The 12,641-nt window shown below is 48.0% G+C and overlaps 1 protein-coding gene across 1 annotated transcript; it reads left to right on the plus strand.

Annotated features, from left to right (window-relative positions):
* Positions 1-667: 667 nt before the first annotated feature.
* LOC136511209 (PKS-NRPS hybrid synthetase cheA-like) lies at positions 668-1,752 on the plus strand. The gene is made up of 2 exons (XM_066505373.1): positions 668-985; positions 1,063-1,752. Exons 1-2 carry the CDS (start codon positions 668-670, stop codon positions 1,750-1,752), a joined length of 1,008 nt encoding a protein of 335 aa, XP_066361470.1.
* The last annotated feature ends 10,889 nt before the right edge of the window (positions 1,753-12,641 follow it).

Raw genomic sequence — 12,641 nt, forward strand, 5'->3', positions numbered from 1 at the left:
TTTGCCATGATGTGACCGTATTGCCCTTCTGACTTTTGTATCCTTGATCGATCGTATCTTTTCATCTCTCGACGTTTCATCTCTCCCTCGCGACGCCCGACGCGCCGTTCCTCCTTCCCTCCCCATGCTGTTGTTCCCTTCCCATCTTTGGCTCCCATGGATGGAGAGCCGCCGCCCGAAGATGATGGACGCCCGATCGCCATGGACGGCCACGCAGCCGAACCCCTGGCGGCCTCTGCCCTAGCCGCTCGGGGTCATGGCCTGGACGCGTAGGCCGCGGCAGCCGATGGCCATGTACAGCCGGTAGTGGAGGTCCCTACCGACGCCAGTGCTCTAGTCCTAGCCAGAACATTGCTGCCCACTGCTCCTCTTCCGGCAATAGAGTACAACCTTCCTGTTCTTGAAGTGCAAAGGTATTGGCTGCACTAGATTTCTGTTTTTTACCACGATAGTAGTAGATAGTAGTAAAACTTGATTTCACTTGTTTAGGTCCCAAGTAAATCATGTGGAAAATATGAAAAGAGTTGATTGGGATAACATACAAATAGTGGAGACACATGATGATGAAGGTCGTATTGCACTTATGAGTGAGTCGCAGATTTGTGAGCTTTTAGGCTTGACAGAGGAGGACACAACAAATATACCTGCACAGGGCTTTGATTGCCGAATGGATGAACAGGGGCATGATAATGAGCTTGGGCAAAATAATGATGGTGCTGCCATTCCTACTAGTGATGAGGTACCCGGTGAGATGGTCATTTCATATGATAAGAACAACCCATCAATGGATTTAGGAACAGTGTACCCAACAATGGAGGAGTTCAAGTTGGCAGTGCGGCAATTTGCCATCAATAAGAAGTTTGATTTAGGAACAGAGAAGTCATGTAAGACGAGATTTAGGGCTTTTTGCAAGTCCGGTGATGAAGATTGCCGTTGCCCTTGGAGGATAAATGGCACCAAACATAAAGGCCAAAGCACTGTGGAGGTGAATAATTTTTTTCTTTCATTAATTCTACTTTTTATGTAAATTAATATGAATCTCATTGATTTTTTATTTTGCAGGTAACCGTCTTAGTCGATAACCATACATGTGTGTCTAGCATGAGGCAGATAACTACAACTCCAAATCTGAAGTGGGTAGCTAGCAAGGCTGTGAGTATCCTTAGAGATGATCCAAATATTGGTGCTAAGGAATTGCAAAAGAAGTTGCAGACAGATCACAAGTGTCAAATTGCATATGACACTATATGGCGGGGTAAAGAAAGAGCTCTTGATGAGGTTTATGACAAATGGGAAGAGAGTTTTGAGCTCTTGTTTAGGTGGAAGGCCGATGTAATGATGCGGTGCCCCAGGAGTGTCGTTGAGATTGAGGTACTTCAGGTGGATGGTCAAGTATATTTTCACTATTTTTTCTGTGCTCTTAAACCATGCATTGATGGTTTCTTGGAAGGTTGTAGGCCTCATTTGAGCATAGATGCTACAACACTTAATGGAAGGTGGAATGGTCACTTGGTGGCAGCTATAGCAGTTGATGGTCACAATTGGATGTATCCACTCGCTCATGGCTTCATAGCTTCAGAAACAACAGACAACTGGACTTGGTTCATGGAACAATTAAAGAAGGCTATATGTGATCCTTCACTCCTTGCTGTTTTTTCTGATATTTGCAAGGGCTTGGAGAATGCAGTGAAGAATGTATTCCCAAATGCAGAGCAAAGAGAATGCTTTTATCATCTTATCAAAAAATTTTAGAAGAGATATAGAGGGTTTGACCAGATATATCCTACGGCAAGGGCTTATAGAGAAGACATATTCTATGACAATATAGCAAAAATGGTAAGTGAATCATCAGAAGCAGTGAAATAGTTATAGACCAATCATCAGAAGCAGAGAAAGCTACACATTGGATGAATTATTTTAGTTGTGATGAGATGTAAACTCATGCTTTATTTCATATGACTTGGATCTTGTTTGGAACTAAATTATGGTCTTCTGAGATGAACTTGTTTATGCTAGAATCATGGTTTTATGAGATGAGCTCGTTTGTGCTAAATTCATGGTTTTATCTATTACTTGTAATTGTGTATGGATCATCTTTGATAATTTATATTACATATTAAACTGTACATGGCGGCCAGCCAGCCCAGGCCACGCCCAGCCATGGCCAGGCGCCGGCCAGCCATGCCCAGGCACTAGCCAGCCGGCCTAGGCGGCGGCCAGCCATGCCTAGGCGCGGCTGGCCAGCCATCCCAGACCACGGCCAGCCAGGCAGGCCAGGCGATGCAGCCCCATCCCACGTCAATTGAAGCCCTGAGGGCAATACGGTCACATCATGACGAAATACATGTATTTTAGTTGAGAAAAGTGATTAAAAAGACCAAATGTCATGTATAACAAAGTGCCAACGTTTTAAGGGCCGTTTTAGCGAAGTCGATGTTTGGAGTCCTATAATAGCGAAGCGCATTATTTCGCGTCCTATAATTGCAATTTTCTCTTCTGTGTGGGAGTGTGGGACACAGGACACGGGTGGGTCCTCTGAATTTGGTACCATGCAGTGATCAGTGGCAGACTGGTAGTACCCCTAAGAAATACTCCCTCTGTCTAAAAAACGTCGTTTAGAGTTTGTTTCGGCCAAACTTTCTCAAATTTAATTAGATTTATAATAAATACTAATCATATTTATATCTAAAAATAAGTTTATCATAAAAATACATTCAATTATCAATTTAATGGTATTTATCATCTATAATAAATAATATATATATATATATTTGGTCAAAGTGAAAAATGTTTGATTTATGGTGAAGTGAAAATACACTTTTCCGGAGAACAGGAGTGAGTTTACATTTTTTTTATAATATATAGTAGACACACCAAAAAGCAATTGGCAGTCTAAAATCTCAACTTAATAAACATGCTAAAACACCACCAACTGTTCCTATTGCTAGCAAATAAATGACAAACAAAAAGCACCTATTTGTAGTTAGCAACAAAGAATCATGAAACCCATCCTTCCCTGTTTTTAAAACCACTAAAATCTAATTTATTGTCGCTAGTAAAATCAGAGAATACATTATTATCAGTTTCTATTGTTTTATTTGGGTCCTACCCAGTCATCACCATGTCTAGTAGAGGCTCCTTAGTCCTAGACTCCACTCCTGCTATCGTGGATTCGTCGGCTCGATGCCAGGCCGTTCCTCGTCACTCGTCAGCAATCATCATTGTCCTGCAGTCTCCTGTTCTTTCCTCCCCATTGTCCCTCTTCTTTCTTAGTCTCATCATCTCAGGCTTGCCCTTCCTTCTGCTGCTGGAAGCTTCTAGATCGGCGAGGCGAGCTCAGTTAGCTTGGTTTTGGACAGAAGACCGTACGACCCGACCGGAAATCTGGTCTAGAGTGAACGCTCATGTCAGAGTATACAAGAAGTAGGCAGCAAGGAAGGGTTCCACTACTGTTGGTCGTCCGGCAACAGCTGTCATGGCGGCGACGACATCTAATGAGAGCGCGTGGTAGTGACTCCGTTAGGTGATTGGCTTAGATTCTTAAGTCGGTTGATTACCGTTTGTAACGGCGTGGCTTGATGGCGTATAAAACGCCCTGTAACCGACAGAGGTCGGCATCGAACAATTGAACCCTGACCCTAACTGAATCGAGCTCTGTTCCTGGTCCTCTGCTGTTTTTGCTTCTCTACTTGACTCCTGCTGCTCCCCAATCCACTTCTATCTCCAGTTATCCGTCCGAATCCCAGTTGATTCATGACAATTGGTATCAAAGCCGTCATGATTCTCCTCCTAGATCACGCTCGTAATTCCAGACGGCAGAAATTGGGGTTCCGCTTCGGCGTTGAACTCGCGATTTTTAGAGGTCCGTGTTTTGGTTGAGCGGGTCGGTGGTGATCACGGGCTGTTTGTTCGTGCGGCGTAGGTAGATCCTCACTCTGGCGCTGAAGCGGAATCCCACCAAGTTCCAGCAGGAGATGGCCAAGTCCGTTGAGGAGCTCACGTCTCAGTTCGAGAAGATGATGAAGCAGTTCACGGGTTTTCAGATGATGAAGCAGAGTTCTCTGGACTCGGTCAACGCCATGGGGCGTGGCAGGCGACCGCAGACCAGGCGTTCGGTGATTTACGCCAGCAGGCGGAGGGCGCTTCTTTGTCTTATGAGGCGGTCACGAAGCAGGTTGATCTCGCCACGTCGCGCATGGACACTCTTGAGGCACGGCTGACGATGGCTCCCGCAACCGCATCGCCGGTTCACCCTCCACCAGCTTCGAGGCCGATGGACCTCAACCTTGCTCCCAGATCATCCTCGTGCTCACCTGTGAGGGACGGGGAGCAGCCCAAGGGGCACGACGAGCACTGCGGCGGGATCCTAGGACCCCGGCCGTAGGTCTATGACAAGGGTATGTTCGCGAACCCAAAACATCCTCCATTCGTTTCAGTTGAGGATGAGCCTGCCGCAAATTGTCGTTCACCTCCGTTTTCGAAAATGGAGTTCCCAAAATTTGATGGTGATTTCCCTCGCCTCTGGCGCGATCAATGCGAGGTTTTCTTCGAGGTGTACGCCATGCATCCATCTCTGAAGACACGGTTCGCTACCCTGAATTTCAAAGGAGTTGTTGCGTCCTGGTTTTAGACGATTCAGAGAAATGGGCGCATCACCGATTGGGATAAGCTCTGTGATCTTGTGATGAACAAGTTTGATAGGAATCAATACCAACTCTTGCTGAAGCGGTTTGACAAGCTGAGGCAGAAAGATTCGGTGGAGGAGTACCAGCTCGAGTCTGAGAAGCTTGCTCAAGGCTTTGTGTTGTACAATGATGCTTATGATGATACTTACTTTGTGACTCGCTCTGTGGATGGCCTTAAGGAGGAGATTCGTTCAGTCATATCCTTGCACAAGACTATGGGGGTGTTTGGTTGAGTTTTTGGCTTTGGCTTTTGGCCCCAAAAGCCAAAAGCTCAACCAAAGGGGTTGCTTTTGGATGCTGCTTTTTCAGAAGCAGCTGCTTTTCTGTAGTTCATTTTTGAAAGCTGGTTTGATCCTGCTTTTGGTTTTTGGCTTTCTGCTTTTTGAAATTGGTGGAATAAAAATCTCTTCCATAGTTGTTTCAAGAGAGATAAAGATAGAAGATGTATTTTATACTTGTTTAACCAAACAGCTTTCAGCTTTTCTACAGCTCACAGCCCACAACAGCTTTCTCACAGCTCACAGCCGACAGCAGCTTTTTCCCACAGCCACAGCTCAACCAAACACCCCCTATAGATGTCAACACTGCCAGTGCATTGGCCCTGCTTCAAGAAGAAGAACTAGCCAGAAGCAAGGGCAAGTTTGGAGGCTATTCCAGGGGTAAAGTCAAGTCAAGCTATGACAAGACCAGGGTGTCTGAATCTGAGAAGGGGAAAGGAGAGGGTCAGAGTAAAGAACATGATGGCAAGTTGGCCGCTCTAAGAGAATTGAGAAGGAAGAATGGTTTGTGTTTCAAATGTGGGGCCAAGTGGAGCAACAACCACAAATGTGCTGCTCAGGTACCCCTTCATGTCTTGGATGGAATTTTAGATGCTCTGGGACCGATTGATGATAGTGAGTCAGAGGTGCCTTTTGAGGTGGAAGATGAAATAATAGCAACTGTATCTCAACCCAATTCCTTAGTGTTAGAGATGTGGGCCCGGGGTACCCTCACAGACCATATATTTGGCCCATCAACGGAGGACGACCGATGAGGAAGCCTGCGAGGACTAGGCGCAACTACCAACTTGAAGATCACGACGTATCAAGGATATCTGCCGCCATCACAGCTATGGTAGGATAGAATTGATTTGTCCTAACCAACTAGGAATCCAATCTATAGCGCCGATCGCCCTCATTGTAACCCTATCCTTTTGCCTATATAAAGAGGGATAAGGGCTCTGCGGTCGTCACGTCCACCACAACACCATCACCTCATTCCAATCTACCTCATAGCTAGGAGCAACAGCCCCTGTAACCGAGCATACGAATACAAGAAGAAGTAGCAACTGGACTTACGGTTTTTACTCGCTTCCTGAGGGCTCAAACCAGTGTAAATCTCTGTGTCTCGTGTGCAACCATCTGGATCAATCTACGTGATCACGTTGCTAGGCATTGCCGGAGCTAAACAATCCAACAGTTGTGCGCCAGGTAGGGGCCTTTCGTGTTCAGATTAATATTGTGTTTCAGATGTGAATCATCATCAACATCGACGACGCCGTGGAGAGGATGCAGTCGGGCGAGAAGATCACCGTTGGCAGCCTCGAGTTCACCGTCGACCAGTTTTGGGACTTGCATCTACAAGAACCCAAACTACCTATGGAAGAGGAGGAGCAGCCTCCCTCGATCTGCGTGTTCTTCGCCGGATTGGAGGAAGCCGTGAATGTTGGGCCCTACGCTCTCGCCCAACATCTCAACTGCTACGGACGCGATGTCTTCACCAAGCTTGGCCGAGAGAGCGATCTCGAAGCCACCCTCCGACTTTGGGAAGATCCAAACTGGACCCCCCGATCGGATCTACAATTGCCACCCGATCACTTCCTTTCTGGCTTCCTGGCCGGATTAAGGAAAGCGGCGGCAACTTACTCTAACTGGCTTCAACAAGCCCTGGTGGAACCCACCAAACCTCACACCGAGGACCACCCCATCTGCGGTTCTCACTCTCCCAAACGTTTCGATGACCTGGTTACCCAGTTCATCGAGATGATCGCTAACGGCGACAAAAATATGGCTGACATACCGGAAGATGTTCGTCGGGATGATCGCTAACGGTGACAAAAATATGGCTGACATACTAGAAGATTGGGAACATGCAGAGGACGACGAGCCTATCCTAGATCTCGATTTCGATGAATATGATCAGTTCCTCTTCAACAACCCAGATTTAGAGGAGGAAAAGGCACTAAGTTCGAGGAGCAACCCGAGTGTTATATGAATCTACAAAACCCCGAGCCACCTCGGGAAGCACTTGAGAAGCTCACGCTCGAAAGCGCAACACCGCCGTCAGGAGACGTTACCATCTCAGACGCCCCATACGAGACTAGTGACAAAGCGCGCATACGCCTCCTTCATTAGAATGATGATCTCGAAGCGGAAAACAATCACCTTCGCCAACAGCTCAACCAGTCTCCTGACACTCAGCAGATTCAAGTTGAGTACACCCACCCCATGGGTGGCCAAAACTTGGCTAATCGTCCCTACGGGACCATCAGGATGTTTCAATCGGCTCCCAGGGCCGAGCCAACGATGCACCCAACAACTCGAAAATCATGGTTCTGTAGGGATACTCCCGAAGTACGCCACGGGCCTGCTCCTCATGATCACCAGCAATGCCTTCCATGGACCAGGGGCCAACCAACAGGAGGACCTAGAGCATATCGCCCCCCAATCTGATCTATGGTCGACCAAGGAATAGGTAAGATGCTCGTTTGTTGATCAACACACAAAAATAGGAAAACGATACTTGTGGCCCTACCCAACATTCAACAGCTCCCGGGAAGCAGACTCAGCCACCAATCAAACTCGAGTATATCATCCTGAGAACAGCCTCGATCCCTCGCAAGAGACAATCCTATCGAGACATGTTCTAAAGGATCATGAACAACCCATGTTAGAATCACAGCTTCGCTATGACCCACCTCGCTAAAGATTGCCTTGCTTACCACAAGCATGTCGTTCTGAAAGCCGAAAGGCAGACAGATTAAGAGGGGTACTCGGGAGACCGTGATGATGATCAAGGCCCCGATGCGGCTGCTAGACGCTCCATGCTCATCTTCGGTGGCCCTCAAGCCTACTAGGATCGAAGGCTGCAGAAGCTTGACTCATAGACGGATATATGCGACCGCACCGGCTGCCCTGCTATACCTATGCTGGTCAGAACGACCAATTACCTATGATCGAACCGATCATCTAGACTAGGTGGTTGAGGTGGGCCGATTCCCTCTGGTGGTAACTACGGTCATCGAGAACATGAGGGTGACGAAGATCCTCATGGACGGAGGCAGTGGCATCAACATCCTTTACAAGGATGCCTTCAACAAGCTCAACGTGGACATAAGGAAGCTGCACGCATCATAGTCCCCCTTCCATGACATCGTCCCCAGGTGGCGCGTCATGCCCCTAGGTACAATAGATCTCTCTGTGACATTCGATGACGCGGTACACTACTAAAAGGAGACACTCTCCTTCGAAGTTGTTGACTTCCAGGGACCTTACAATGCCATATTCAGGAGGCCATGTTACTCTAAGTTCATGGCAGTCCCGAACTATGCCTACCTCAAGTTGAAGATGCCAGGACCACACAGTGTAATCACGGTGTTAGGAAACTTCTAGAGCGCCTACCAATGCGAGAGGGATGCCGTCAAGTACGTGGAGGCCAATAACTTGGACTTGGGGGCTTTGAGTCTCCCCTACTCAAGGCCGGGGAAGAAGCTCCTATCAATGACTCTGGGACAATAGCTTGCCACCACCCACGACCCGTCATCTTCGACTCAGCCGCCGGCTTTGACCCCTATGGCCCTCATCGTCGGATCTTGAGAAGACAGCCAATGACCCACGGTTATGTTGGCCTTTTATTTTTTTTTCTAAATTTTAGTTATCATTTATATCTTGCAAAGAACATTTATTTGTTACATGAATAAACTGCGATCTCTCTCGAGTATCTTATGAAGAACCTCTCTGAGTTGCTTAGGGGCTAACCTTTGCAGCTGTTGTGTTCCTGTCTAGCATGTTCACATGTTATACTAACTTATCAACGTGCTCAGGGGCTACATTGATAACCATACGCGTCGCCCACTTTTACTTTCTCAATAGATCAATATCTCATAGGCCTTGAAATGGTATAAGTGACTTAACAAGACCTTGCGTGGACTCAACCAAAGTGTTTCATCTTGGTTGAATAATTCCTAGGTAGTTGGTCTAAAGCTTAAACCAGCATCAAAAACTAAAGATAGTGAAAGATAGAGCATATAAAGTCGGGTGCAGCACATTACAAGATGTCCTCAAGCGCTGCATGAATCTTCTGACGAGTCAGGCATACTGTCCTATACTATCACGAATAGATCCACATCGTTAATTATGGCCTCAGAAGGCTTTATAGCCTATTACTAAATCTGCCTATACAACAAGGGATCCGTGTCAACGGGTTTCCCTCTGATGGAGCCGATGTTCAAGCCGGTGTAGATTGTCCCGACAGTGACTAGAGCCATGTGTGCCCCGGTGGATAAGTCATACTAGGCAACTTCCTCCAAGCGCCTTGGGATCCCCCTCAGCTAGGAAGCCACCTCTAACAAAGAGCTAGGCCCTCCTGGCTGAGCATAGGCCACCTGGTAGGTAGCGCAGCTAGCCGTGACTACACTCTGGAGCTCGTCTTCAAGGGACCACACCTAAGACACGTACTTCGCCTCCATGGACGAAAGGGTCCCTGCGTGCAGCTGCTCAGCTTCAGTAGCTACGGCCTCTAGGTTTGCATAATTAGACTTACACTTAGCAAGCTCGTTCTTAAGGCATCTCGCCTTAGCCGACTCCGATGCGAACAAAGTGTGTTAGTCCAAAAATCCACATACAAGCGTAACACGATTCATTGCCAAAAACAAAACATACCTTGGATATGCTTTTAGAGCTTCTATGTCTCTTCCTGAGCAAGCGCCTGTTTCTACCTCTCCCTCTAGTATGTAGAGCCAGAGGCGCAGAAAAGCAGCCTTCTCTTGGGATAGCCTGACAATAGCCTCGGTAGCAACTGAAAATGCAATAAAGGTTTTACAAGCCTCACCAAACATTAAGGAGAATGGTCCTGGTGGAAACCCTACCTTGGGTCTCATCCTGATGGTGCTTTAGGGCCACCACCGCTCTCCCTAGCTCGGCTATCCATGCCTTTGCTTTATCGCCCAACCAAGAGATCCTCTCATGGATGAACGTGGATTTGGCTGAGGAATTCTTCTGAAGATACTACAAGAGTAAGATGACATAAGTCTTAGCTTCATTTAGAATGAATCAACCAAAGACTCAGGGGCTAGACCCATCGGGTCCACTGTGTGGCCCTGAGTATAAACCAAGGGCGACACTCGCCTAGGTGCAACCACCAGTTCGGCGCTCTGGGGCTAGAACTCCCAATGCAGATCATACCTCCAGGGTGGCACTAAGGGAATCCACAACCAAGATGCTCTTGGTCTTCATGGCATCGCCCAGGGCTCGCAGTGCAGCGGACAAACTATTTGCGTGTTTCACCATCCCATCCAGCTCTCCGAAGCCGAAGACAACACAGCGCCGTTCCTCGACATCGTCAAATAAGCTCTCGCCTTTAGCGTTGAAAGCTTGCAGCGATGGACCTCCCCCTGCTCGTTTGGTTCAAAACCCAAGAGGGACTAGGTGGATGTCATCCACCTATGGTGGAGAGTCAACTCGCAGCAACACCCTCTTGAGGCCATCCTCTAGAATAACTTCCAAGGATGACCTCGATGGATCAAGCTCGTGAACCGGCTCAATGATAGGCTCTTTCCTTCGGGCACCCACACTAGGAACCCAAGTAGGTTCACCATACATAGGCCCCGCCTGGGTCACTAGAGAAACATCTTCCTAAGCATCCACCAAAGGTGGTGCACCAGTGTCGATATCAACCATGAAGTCATTAAGGGTAACAACAACCCAAATCTTCTCTAAAATACTCAAATCCTCACTCTTGTTTAGGCAAACTCTTGGAGCTATGATCTTGCTAGTGCTGTCTAGCGTGATTGCTTCGAGCAACCTCTCGTTTGATAAGGTATTCGACTGGGAACTGTGCCCAAAAAGCAAGCATCAGGAACTCATCACCCAACAAAATCATGAGATAAAGGAATTGAACTTACATGTTCTCATCACTAGGAACATCCAGCAGTGTAGGCTTCTTCAACCGCCTGCGTGAGGTCCCAGAACCTTGCTCCAAGGGGACATACTCCACCTTTGGGCCAAAGTTGCCAACGACCGTCCTGGGCGATAGCTTGTCATTGGTGGGCCTAGGCGACCCCATAGCCCTCGGCACTGTGAACAACTCATGGTATGACAAATTTACATACACCAAGGCCATGACTGGTCAAGGATAACCAATGTACCTAGCACTACTGATGCCTACTCTCGGCATTGCCTCTTCTTCTTCCTCTCGGGGGCTTCATCCCCCTCATTGGTGCTTACAGACTCTGCTGTAGCCCTGTGCCTCCTCGTCCGCATGCCCGAACCCGACATGCTGCGACCAACATGGCTTGGGCAAGGAGCAGGGACAATGGCATTCAACTCCTCTCAAAGTGCGGACATCTCACCATTACTGGTGGATGTCTCCGTACCATCAGTCCTTTGCCCCCGAACCTTGTCCAAAGGGGCCCTGGAGCGGTACTTTCGGTGATCCTGCAAAACGGAGCAAGTTACATGAGGAAATCGAAATGGGTTGTCAACTGATCACCGAATGATTGACACCTCACCGGGTTCTCGTCATCTCTTGGCTTCACGCTTAGGGGATCCACCAGACGGTCTTTGCCTATGAGCTAGGATTTCAGACCCAGCACCTTGTTGGTAATAGCCAACACCTTAAGCGCGGTCATCAGCTCGATGGGCTCCACCAATGGACTAACGGCGTTAGGAGAGTCACACATCAGGGACGCACGTTCCCTCAAGGGCTAGATCCACCTCTGAAAAGAAAGCCGCTAGGAAAGCTTGACTGGTAACCCTTCTCCTCTGATGATAATCCTATTGGCCACTCTCGAGTTTGTCCGCCTCTTTCTCTACCAATGGAAGAGGGGGTGGGAGCTTGTGAGAAAAGGTCGGAGCCAAGCAGTCATAAACATAAAACCACTTCTTCGCTCAATTTAGGATGTTGGAAGGGAGATCGATGTGAAAGAAGGGAGATTTGTCGGGTGCTTTGATCTAAAGGCTGTCGACGACCTTCCAGCAAGACTAAGGAAGAACGTTTTAGCAACGACAATACAACGTCTAGTGGGGTTTGATTCCCACAAAGTCTTCACAATAGGATATGAACATCACCAGAAGCACGATCCCGTTCATGGTCAGGTGGTGTACCTACGTGTCGTGGTATCGGAGGTTATCTCAGACAAACCAGTGGATGGGCACCCCGAATTCGTGGCGAAAGAAGTCGACGAAGACTACAATTTCACTGGAATCAGGGGTGGGCATGTCCTAGACAAGGGCACACCGGTAACCCGAAAGCTCCCTTGGCGCTAGGAATCCCTCAACCACAAGATTCTTGATTTCCTCCTCTATCACCGTCGACACCTCCCATGGAGAACTAGGGATGGGACTCTATCCCCTTTGCTCTTCGAGCCCATATCTTCTTCACTTACTGAACTAATGGTTTTGGTTTTCTTGGCCGGGGTCTTTCTCGATGCCATGACTGCGACTGCTGGGAGGGGGATCTAGATGTGACGACGTCTGCTAGGTCAAGGTAAGCAGAGGAGTGAGCACTATTACTTTTGTCGACAGCGGCAAAGGGACGGACCGTCTCCACCCTCGACTAACCTATAAGGGCAGCTAATACTAGTAAAAAACCATTATGGACCCTGGGCCTAAGGCCCAAAATTGCTGGTGAAACCGGGTGGACCACCATTTAGGCCCCACCAAAGTGGTAGGTGCAGTCAGTGATTTCAACCTAGAATCA

Source organism: Miscanthus floridulus, chromosome 16 (genome assembly GCF_019320115.1).
Source record: "Miscanthus floridulus cultivar M001 chromosome 16, ASM1932011v1, whole genome shotgun sequence".
Classification (NCBI taxonomy): Eukaryota; Viridiplantae; Streptophyta; class Magnoliopsida; order Poales; family Poaceae; genus Miscanthus; species Miscanthus floridulus.